This window comes from Anabrus simplex, chromosome 3 (genome assembly GCF_040414725.1).
Source record: "Anabrus simplex isolate iqAnaSimp1 chromosome 3, ASM4041472v1, whole genome shotgun sequence".
Lineage (NCBI taxonomy): Eukaryota > Metazoa > Arthropoda > Insecta > Orthoptera > Tettigoniidae > Anabrus > Anabrus simplex.
In genome coordinates, this window is record NC_090267.1 from 47,089,338 (window position 1) to 47,101,576 (window position 12,239).

Below are 12,239 nucleotides of genomic sequence, written 5' to 3' on the forward strand. Positions count from 1 at the left end.
GAAAACATGTATGGGAATGCCTACTGAAACAGAATGTACCAAAATCATTAATTAACAAGATAAAAATGTTGTATCATGAGAGTAAAAGCAGTGTACAAGTGGGACGTGGTGACTCGGAAACATTATATACAAAGAAAGGTCTCAAGCAAGGAAGTGCACTGTCACCATTATTGTTTATTATATTGATGGATGAAATCATAACACGTGTAAAACAGAGTATCAGTAGTGATTAAGTGAATGCTTTGGTATTTGCAGTTGATGTGATGATTTGGGGAAAGGGAGAAAAGGAAGTACAAAGCAGACTGGATGTTTGGAATGAAAAACTGTAGTCATGCACTGTGGAAAAGAGAAAAAGAGAAGCCAAGTGAACATAGACGGAGAACGGTTAGAGAATGTAGAACAGTTTACATATCTGGGTAGCATTATTAATGAAAGTAATGAAATCAACCCTGAAATTAATAACAGACTAAGTACAGGTACAACATTTTATCATCAAGTCAGAGAGCTTTTATGGGATGACAAAGTACCCAAGAGAATGACATTAAACATTACATAAACAGTATTTCATACCAATTGTAACATACGGACTAGAAACGCTCGTAACTAATAAGAGACAAGATAGTAAGATCCAAGCAGTAAAATGAAATTTTTAAGAACATCGGTTAAAAAGACAAGAAGAGATAGAATTCAAAACATTAAAATCAGAGAAGAGCTAAATATAGAACCGTTAGTACAGAACATACAGAAAGCAAGACTGAGATGGTTTGGACATGTAAAATGAATGGGAAAGGAGAGGGTAGCAAGAAGGGAATTGGAAACAGAAGTTAAGGGAAAGAGACCAGTTGGAAGACCGAAAAGAAGGTGGATGGATCAGATTTGCAAGGACATTAGAGAAGCTGGATTGGATGTGGCGGAAATAATGGAGCAAGAAAAGTGGAAGGACAGAAAGGAGTGGAGGAGGCTTGTTAACCACACCTGGCGACTGGAGTGGGACACTAATGATGATGATTAACACCTAAGTACTTACAGCAATTCCCATGAGGTACTTTCACGCTATCAACACAGTTATTAAAACTGTGACGACTTTTCCTGTTGGTGAAACTCACAACCTGACTTTTCAACCCCATTTACCATCATGCCATTATCTGCTATCCATCTCACTTTGTCCAGGCCTTTCTGCACTTAGTCAGAATCCTGTAACTTATTTACCACCCTATCCATTATAACATCATCTGCTGATTTTTTTAATGATACTGATTCTTTTAAGGATGGCATTAATTCTTTGAATGGGTAGGTCCTTAATTGAGCAAGATAAGTTATTTTTATATTAAAATTCAACACAGTAAATAAAATATTGTACATTGCATAGGTATGTATTCATTTTAAAAACATATCAACACATACATAAAATCCCACTTTTGGCCCTTGTAATGTAAGTAACTATTAAATCATACCTTGGTATGTGGATAATAATTTTCTTAATATCAAAGAAGCTCTAGAAGAGAGATGTAAAGGCTGATAGAAAATCACATTAACAACAAATAGGATATCATGGTCCCCAACCTGGCAGGAGTTGGGCAAGGTGAAATGAAAATGATGATGATGAGTATATAACAGTAGGGATAGTTCATTCAAAGAATTATAGTTTGCATTCTAGAAATCACAACAGTCTTTAATAAGGAACCAAAATATAAAATATAGTACATTGCAATTTACAAAACTAATTGCTAGCCTGAAAGATTTCTGGCACACTAGTAACAATCACTAGTTCAAACTTAAATTACAATATAAGTTTACAATATCACTCGTATGATGCAATAACTGATGCACAGCCTAATCAGGAAATCCTGTTTCATCCAGTGATGTGTATTCTATCTTCACCTCAGAGTTCTCTAGCGGTGTAGTAAACAAGGGCATATCCTCCACCTAGTAAGAACAAAACAAATGTTAAAGCATTCTGCATAGCAAAACAATCTGTGCAAATCTCAAACAGAAATTATTAACAAACAGCAAGGGTTTCCAGATGGTGGAGCCTGCGTGGCTCAGACGGCAGCGTGTCGGCCTCTCACCTCTGGATACTGTACCATTACGCTATAGTTAAAGTGAAAATATGAAGAAGATCAGGACAGATAAAATGGCCGGCAGCGACTTCATACAGAGTAAATGAATGTAAAATGTCACTGAAACCCAGACTGACATCATTGTAGAAGGCATGGAATCGCAAGGGCCATGTGAAAAAAAAACCTCAAAACGGAATCTGGATTGTTTAAAAAATAAATGAATTCTGTATAATTTTTTTGACTGAGAAAAAAAAAAAAAGCACACAAGAAAACTGAGAGGAGAACATATCATCGCGGTAAATCAAGAAGACACATTTAAAAGAAGATTAAAGAGGAATTCTATTCCAAATAGCATATAAACAGTGAGAAATACAGGAAGAAAATTGATATTTCAAAAAGAAATAATAATAAAAAGAGCTAACTGAACCGTAACAACAGGAAGAAACAAGAGGGCTAATAGAACCTTTGGGCAAAGTGCTATAAGAAGAGAAAGATCTGAACCAACCACTTAATATTTACATTAGCCGAGAGAAATTAGAATCAATAATCAGAAACTACATATACTGTATATATATTTGTCATAAATAGCTGGAGAAATAGGTACATTAGAAGCTAAATGAACAGCATAAATATGTATTGTGTCATTCGAATTCTATGATTTCATGAACGAGCTTGACACCATGGAGTCTTTCTAAGACGTGGGAGTGGATTGCCTGAGATTACATAATTTGGCTCAAGATGACTCATCGTGACCAGAGATGACATACAGAGGACCAGTTACCGGCCACAAGGATCGCATGTAGCAGCTGAGAAGAAGAGGCCAACTCAAAGGGGTGAAGGAAGTGAGATAAGTTTCTTGTTTTCAAATTTCTGTGTGTCATTAGGTAGAGAATGATTACTGTAGTTCAATTGCAAGTCACATATAACCCATGTGCCAAACATGACCGACAGAACTAACCTATTTCATGTAAACTAACGAATGATATTTGTGCTAGTCAATATGTATATTGGTGTAGGAAGCGACATCGTTATAAGTGAATTCTAACCTTAGCCATAATTTTGCTAATGCCATAGGAGTGTGCGTTACGTATGGATATAAGATCCCAAATCATACGGAAGGGCTATGTTGTTGTAATTCAAGGAGTATTGGGAAGAATACATGCTGTGTGAAATTTAGATGGATTCTAGAAGATAATAATACTGACAGACATGACGACGGCTATATAATGCAAAGAAATGGGCAAATGCAGAAGCAATATTGTCGAGGGAAGTTCAATGGCTTTTTTTTGCTAGGGGCTTTACGTCGCACCAACACAGATAGGTCTTATGGCGACGATGGGATAGGAAAGGCCTAGGAGTGGGAAGGAAGCGGCCGTGGCCTTAATTAAGGTACAGCCCCAGCATTTGCCTGGTGTGAAAATGGGAAACCACGGAAAACCATCTTCAGGGCTGCCGATAGTGGGATTCGGACCTACTATCTCCCGGATGCAAGTTCACAGCCGCGCGCCTCTACACGCACGGCCGACTCGCCCGGTAAGTTTAATGTTAAGACAAATGAGAGGTTATTAAGAAGATTTGAAATGAGAAAAGCAATGACTACGGAGTGATAGAGTTGAATTGTACATGAAAAATGAAAAAAAAAAAAAATACGAAGGTGCATGAGTCGGTAATTATGAAGAAAGAAGAGGGTATTGTGAAATTAAATGGCACATGAAAATAGGATTGTATTGAATAATCATTGTGTGGCAAGGTTTATGTCCAAAAGAAAGTAAACAAGTATGATCACAGCGTATTCCCATCTTAAATAATAACTCATAACCTCAATCAGCTGATAGCCTCCATAATTGAAATAGATATTGATATAAGGGATTGTAATAGGATTATTTGACACATTCAGAGTTTCTCCTTCCCAAATCAAGTTAAGATTGAGGTCGTGAAGTAATTCAGTAACATGGCACAACAAAATACATATAGAGGTCAGTTTATAATATTACCAAGGAAGAAAGCACAATACATATTGGCACATATTTGATTCTAATGCTAATTTATGGTTAATGTAAGATAGGTTTGTCATATTGAAGTTTGCTAATGTGACATATGAATTCAACACATGAATGATAGGTGTAGATATATTTCTTTTGACAATGATAACTTGATAACAGCAAATACGAGAAACTTATTGAGCATTCTGAAACCCAAGAAGTCAATGGAGGTCATAATAAAATTCCAGATAGCAAAATTTCAGATAATAAACATGTCAAACAATAAAAATTCAGATAGAAACTTCAGATGTAAATAATGTAGATTAGATTAGGTTCAGATTGATCAATCTAAGTAGATAATACCTTAGGTAGGACGTTGTGCTGATGATATTAAAGGACATAATACTAGTTAAATATGATGCTAAACTCCAATTTTCAGTTAGAGGAGCAGACCAAGACTGAATAAAAAATGTAGGTTTAGAATGTTGAAAATTGTCAGGTTTAGACGATAACTGACCAGTTGAACTCATACGAATGCATATTAAAGAAAAAATGAAGAGTCAGCGTTTCAACAGTTGCTGATTTAATCAAAGAAAATTATTTGTACAAATCCACATTTTTCTCTTCCTATCTTTTTTTCGAATCATTATGTTTAATAAATAAGCAGAAGTAACAATTAACTTGGTGTATTATTTATAAGGATTATGACAGAATAAGACAGCTAGAAATAAGGTTTCGCATATACGAGTTGGATATCACTGCCAAGGTGTGTTGGATGGAGATGTCCATCGGCAAGATTGAGATTGATGATGTACTGTTCGATATATCAAGAAGTCATTCTTTTTGGATCCCACGTTAAATCGAACCAAACTATGACACTCCCTGAGAAACTGGCTAGGAATCCTTTACGTCGACCTGCATGCAGACAGGGTAAAATACCGTGGTTCAAATCCCGATCACTCCATGTGAGATTTGTGCTGGATAAAGCAGAGGCGGGACAGGTTTTTCTCCGGGTACTCCAGTTTTCCCTGTCATCTTTCATTCCAGCAACACTCTCCATTCTCATTCCATAGCATCTATCAATCATTAATAAATCACTTTGGGAGTGGCAACCCCATCATACTAATAGCCTATATATATATATATAAATACATATATGATTCATTCATCACATCCCTGACCTGGTCAATGACTGGAAAACAGGTTGTAGGTTTTCATTCATTCAAGGGTTTCCAGACAAGGTAAACAGTGTAATTAATACTGCAAATAATCAAACTAAGAAGAGAATGAATTGCTAGAATTTGAGGTGTACTCTTTAGAAACAATGTTTCGATGGTGTGGAAGATTCAACCATTGAAGTTCTTTCAACATTACGATTCGTAAGGATGAGTGTCACAATCTTTGGGGTGAACTCTTCTGGCAAAGTGTAAACAATGACTAACTGATTGTATGTACAGTAAAATCTTGTTAATTCAAAGTCGTTGGGACGCAAAAATCGACTCGAATTATGTGATTTCAAATTAACCGCCAACTCGTAATTCAGAAATTCGAACACCCGTTACTGCATGTAATCTTTCAGAAGCCATGGAAAAATCTATTTCCAAAATGTATCCAACAAGGTGCATTTACAGTATTCATATAACACACTTGGATAACTTACTGACGAACATAAGCTCATGCAACGAAGGAAATAAATAAAGCATGATTCAAAGACGAGGAGAAATATATGCTGGCTCCCCTAAGCAAGTCCTTTATTCACTGGATTACTGTACTGTATGCATTTTAGATGTCTTGTACTTGCATGGAAAGTATCCGATGCCCTTAAAACATCGTGGCTTATCGAACTTTCCTATGCTGAGGGGAGAAAGTCTCTCGCTTCCGTCTGCATTACAACACAGTACAGTGACCATCTTGTACGATTTCCCGCCATGGCACTTCTGTCGTAATTCAGACATCTCAAGCCTTGCCGCGTCACAAAGTATTCCAAGACATATTAATGCATGCAATCACCTTGATTTACCGTTTAAACCTTTCACATATCAAGGAAAAAAACTATTTCCGAAATGTATCCAACAAGTGCATTTACAATATTCAAATAATGCACTTGGATAAATAATTGGCGAATTTAACCTCACGCAACAAAACAAAAAAAAGATTCAAAGACAAGGACAAATTATGCTGGCTCCCCAGTGCAAATGCTTTATTTTTTGGATTAGCGTACAGTTTGCATTATTTAGATGTCTTGTATTTGCACAGAAAGTACCCGACGCTCTTTAAAACACTCTGACAGTGATTTCTTCATTTTCGACGAACTATCATTGCTGATTGGAAGTCACATAATTCACGTAATATTTCCAAGTGTTGAACAGTACTTATAAAAGAGAACACAACACTAGGACTTTGCAAGAAGATTAACTTTACATTCTTTTACATTCTCAAGTGTTAACTTTATAAAAAGAGACTGTAGGAATTTTGATGTGATAACTTTATAAAAAGACTGTAGGAATTTTGAAATAATCAACATTTTAGAGAGACTATAGAATTTTTCATTCTCAAAGTGAAGTGATATTTATTTTCATATAATATTTTGCGTTATTTCTCAAGACAAACTCTGGAACTTGATGAAAGGAAGTATTAATTTTGAATTTCATTTATTACAAACATTCATTGAAAATTTCTGATATTGCTGGAGTCGGGCAACATTAAATTTGCAGCGGGACGGCTGAGAAGCCTCGTAGCTTAAGTTTTTTATTTTATTCATGACTAACAAGTTGTCAATCTTGTACTAATTACATATTCAAACCTGGACATTTAGCATAAATATGCTTTATATTTTAACTTGTTATAGATAGTTTTAATGATGAGGGTCAATTTTGTGTGTTTTAACTTTAATGTGTATCCTTGTATAATGACCCCATTTGGCTGATGATGACGTCTATGGATGTTGAAACCGGTACCATTTAATAAATGATGATGTAATTTTTATCAACAACATATCTTGTATTGAAAAGGTGGATCTTGTACAATTGAACTTATTGTTTTGTAATCTCTATTCAATACGGACCAAACATGAAATTCGTGGCTTTAAAAGTTTTTATTTTTTGAGTGTTTTATATAATAACATTGCTTTTCATCGCTACATTCCTACTGATGTTATTATAATGACCTATGCTGATTTCAATTGGGAGAAACACAAAAGACAGTCTTTCTGAGAATTCTGTAGCGAAACAAGGGTACATCAGCTAGTCAGTTTCAAAAACTGGAAACAAGTTGAAGTGGCTGGTTTTGTCATTAAATGAATATATTATTTAAATGTCCCTTGGCACTAAAATTTATATTTTGTCCTCAGAAGTATCTAAAAATCACCAGATCTAGCGACCAAGTTGGCAATACTGTAGCCGAGGGTCAGTTCAAGGTCACATGGTACCGTACTACTTCCTATCAAAGTAGTTAATTCTATTTCTAAATTCTAATTTATAGTCACAGTCTGGAAACTTTCCGAACAATGGTCGCACAAAGATTTTCTAACATAATGGTACAAAAAGTACTCACTTGTGAAGATGTCTCATCAGCAGACTCTGCTTCATCTGAAGATATGAATTCTGACTTGATTTCTGACTTCACTAGTTGTATGTCAAATGATGGCTCGTTCAATATCTAGCACAAGACAGACATATTAAAACACTTATACAACCAAAGAAAAGCTTAATAATAATAATAATAATAATAATATTTGGAAACAAAACAAATACCCCATAGGTCTAAATACCTAGCCTATCAAGTAACTGCTGCTCAGCTCAAATGCCTGGAGATCATTAGGTGACGCATGGACAGTGCAACAAATTCTCTCGGTTGTTATTCTTAGTGTTCTACACCAGAACCGCTATCTCACTATCAGATAGTTCCTCAATTGTTCTTACTTAGGCTGAGGAGACCTCAAACCACTCTTCAGATCCCGCTAAAATTCTTGACCTGGCTGCAAATCAAACCCAGGACCTTTGGTTGAGGTAGGCTTGCTACCTTTCACTGTGCGGCCAGCAAATATTTTGAAAAAAAGATCATAATAGGTGATATCATAAAGAGTTTTAATTGAAAATTTTGTACTGTAGCCTATTTAATACGATAATTTATAGGTAAAAATTTTAAAAAAATAAACAAGAAACTACTGAAGATAGTACAGGTGTTTGCTCCACAGAGAGGATGTAGCGTGGAAGAAAAAGATGATTTCCTCAATGAACTGAAAACACGTATTGTTGGAGATGAGATCATGATAATGGGAGATCTGAATGCCCATGTGCGAACTGATAGAATGGGATATGAAAATGTCATCTCACATGGGTATGGTGATAGAAATGAAGATGGAGAGAAACTGTTGGACTTTTGTATCAGAAATAACCTGATAATAAAAAACACATGGTTTATGAAGAGGAATAGTCATAACATCAGCTGATATAGTTGGGATGGACAGTATGGAAAACTCATCAGTTTTATAATAACAGACCGAGAATGGGGAAGATACGTCATGAATACAAAGAGAATCCCCAGTGAAAGTATGGAAGGTGATCATATATTATTAATTGTGGAATTAAAAGAAGTAAAAATCCCTAAAATTATACTGAAGAAGAAACCAAAGATCAGAATTTGGGAATAGGAGGAGGAGGAGGATAAAAGAATGGCATTCAAAGATTGGATAAAAAAGGAAGTTGCTTAACACAGAAATATGAAGTGGAGAAGAAGAGTGGAACAATTTAAGACAGACATTTGCGGAAGCAGCAATTGAGGTATGCGAGAAAACAAAAGCAAAGGTTAAGAGATAGGAAATAGGAAGAAATGTGAAAATTATAGAGGTATAACCTTATTATCACATGGGCTAAAAATAATGGAGACACGGTGGTGGATGAACAATTTACTTTAGTCACGTCCTAGTTCGTGAACCATGGGCAACGGCTGAGTGGCCTAGTAAGTGGTCCTGAGAGTCGGGATACCAGTTGCTATGGAATGGGAGTGGGCATCTCGGACATATTCTGAGTCGTGGTCCTCCTTGTGCTCAGGCGGCTAGGACTATACAATTCACCGGTGGTCCATAACCCGTTAGAGGAGAGATCCTCACTTGGACTATGTGCAAGTAGGGCAGCATCCTGCTTCATGAATTTACCGAGCTCAGAACATTTTAAGCAAGCCTCGGACCTATGGGAGTAATGGAGTCCCACTCCCATTTGACAGGCGAGGGACTCCTTGGAAACAACTTGGCGAGCAAAATGAAATTCAATGGGAAGCTATCAATATTAATGGAGCTTATGGAAGAAAGAAAGTAGAACTGGCTGAGTCAGCAAAGAGGATGCATCTGGATGTGCTAGGAGTAAGTGATATTCGGGTAAGGGGAGATAAGGAGGAAGAGATAGGAGATTATAAAGTGTACTTGACGGGTGTTAGAAAGGGAAGGGCGGAGTCTGGGGTAGGGCTCTTTATCAGGAATACCATTGCACGCAACATAGTTTCGGTTAGGCACGTAAATGAGCGAATGATGTGGGTAGATTTGTCAGTTGGAGGAATTAGGACAAGAATTGTGTCCGTGTATTCACCATGCGAGGGTGCAGATGAGGATGAAGTTGACAAGTTTTATGAAGCATTGAGTGACATCATGGTCAGGGTCAACAGCAAGGATAGAATAGTGCTAATGGGCGATTTCAATGCGAGAGTTGGGAATAGAACTGAAGGATACGAAAGGGTGATTGGTAAATGTGGGGAAGATATGGAAGCTAATGGGAATGGGAAGCGTTTGCTGGACTTCTGTGCTAGTATGGGTTTAGCTGTTACGAATACATTCTTCAAGCATAAGGCTATTCACCGCTACACATGGGAGGCTAGGGGTACCAGATCCATAATAGACTACATCTTAACAGACTTCGAATTCAGGAAATCTTTTAGGAATGTACGAGTTTTTCGGGGATTTTTCGATGATACAGACCACTATCTGATCTGTAGTGAACTAAGTATCTCTAGGCCTAGGGTAGAGAAAGTGAAATCTGTCTGCAAACGAATAAGGGTAGAAAATCTCCAGGACGAGGAAATTAGACAGAAGTACATGGATATGATTAGTGAGAAGTTTCGAACAGTAGACAGTAAGCAGGTTCAGGATATAGAAAGTGAATGGGTGGCATACAGGGATGCTGTAGTAGAAACAGCAAGGGAATGCCTAGGAACAACTGTGTGTAAAGATGGCAAAAGGCGAACATCTTGGTGGAATGATGAAGTGAGAGAAGCCTGTAAACATAAAAAGAAGGCTTATCGGAAATGGCTCCAAACAAGGGCCGAGGCAGACAGGGATTGGTACGTAGATGAAAGAAACAGAGCGAAACAAATAGTTGTTGAATCCAAAAAGAAGTCATGGGAAGATTTTGGTAATAACCTGGAAAGGCTAGGTCAAGCAGCAGGGAAACCTTTCTGGACAGTAATAAAGAATCTTAGGAAGGGAGGGAAAAAGGAAATGAACAGTGTTTTGAGTAATTCAGGTGAACTCATAATAGATCCCAGTGAATCACTGGAGAGGTGGAGGGAATATTTTGAACATCTTCTCAATGTAAAAGGAAATCATCATGGTGGTGTTGTAAACAGCCAAGCTCATGGGGAGGAGGAAAATGATGTTGGTGAAATTATGCTTGAGGAAGTGGAAAGGATGGTAAATAAACTCCATTGTCATAAGGCAGCAGGAATAGATGAAATTAGACCTGAAATGGTGAAGTATAGTGGGAAGGCAGGGATGAAATGGCTTCATAGAGTAGTAAAATTAGCGTGGATTGTTGGTAAGGTACCTTCAGATTGGACAAAAGCAGTAATTGCACCTATCTATAAGCAAGGGAACAGGAAGGATTGCAATAACTATCGAGGTATCTCATTGATTAGTATACCAGGCAAAGTATTCACTGGCATCTTGGAAGGGAGGGTGCGATCAGTCGTTGAGAGGAAGTTGGATGAAAACCAGTGTGGTTTCAGACCACAGAGAGGCTGTGAGGATCAGATTTTCAGTGTGCGCCAGGTAATTGAAAAATGCTACGAGAGGAATAGGCAGTTGTGTTTATGTTTCGTAGATCTAGAGAAAGCATATGACAGGGTACCGAGGGAAAAGATGTTTGCTATACTGGGGGACTATGGAATTAAAGGTAGATTATTAAAATCAATCAAAGGCATTTATGTTGACAATTGGGCTTCAGTGAGAATTGATGGTAGAATGAGTTCTTGGTTCAGGGTACTTACAGGAGTTAGACAAGACTGTAATCTTTCACCTTTGCTGTTTGTAGTTTACATGGATCATATGCTGAAAGGTATAAAATGGCAGGGAGGGATTCAGTTAGGTGGAAATGTAGTAAGCAGTCTGGCCTATGCTGACGACTTGGTCTTAATGGCAGACTGTGCCGAAAGCCTGCAGTCTAACATCTTGGAACTTGAAAATAGGTGCAATGAGTATGGTATGAAAATTAGCCTCTCGAAGACTAAATTGATGTCAGTAGGTAAGAAATTCAACAGAATTGAATGTCAGATTGGTGATACAAAGCTAGAACAGGTCGATAATTTCAAGTATTTAGGTTGTGTGTTTTCCCAGGATGGTAATATAGTAAGTGAGATTGAATCAAGGTGTAGTAAAGCTAATGCAGTGAGCTCGCAGTTGCGATCAGCAGTATTCTGTAAAAAGGAAGTCAGCTCCCAGACGAAACTATCTTTACATCAGTCTGTTTTCAGACCAACTTTGCTTTATGGGAGCGAAAGCTGGGTGGACTCAGGATATCTTATTCATAAGTTAGAAGTAACAGACATGAAAGTAGCAAGAATGATTGCTGGTACAAACAGGTGGGAACAATGGTAGGAGGGAACTCGGAATGAGGAGATAAAGGCTAATTTAGGAATGAACTCTACGGATGAAGCTGTACGCATAAACCGGCTTCGGTGGTGGGGTCATGTGAGGCGAATGGAGGAGGATAGGTTTACCTAGGAGAATAATGGACTCTGTTATGGAGGGTAAGAGAAGTAGAGGGAGACCAAGACGACGATGGTTAGACTCTGTTTCTAACGATTTAAAGATAAGAGGTATAGAACTAAATGAGGCCACAACACTAGTTGCAAATCGAGGATTGTGGCGACGTTTAGTAAATTCTCAGAGGCTTGCAGACTGAACGCTGAAAGGCATAACAGTCTATAATGA

General features: G+C 37.4%; 1 protein-coding gene across 1 annotated transcript in view; it reads right to left on the reverse strand.

Moving 5' to 3' along the window:
* Window positions 1–1,651: 1,651 nt before the first annotated feature.
* The window catches only part of LOC136866647 (DNA transposase THAP9), a 101,347-nt gene continuing 90,759 nt past the window's right edge, over window positions 1,652–12,239 (reverse strand). The window contains exons 6-7 of the mRNA XM_067143766.2: window positions 7,595–7,699; window positions 1,652–1,926 (exon numbers count right to left, since the gene is read on the reverse strand). Of these exons, the coding sequence (XP_066999867.2) occupies window positions 1,834–1,926; window positions 7,595–7,699 (198 nt within the window). The 3' untranslated portion in view covers window positions 1,652–1,833. The remainder of the gene's footprint in view (window positions 1,927–7,594; window positions 7,700–12,239) is intronic.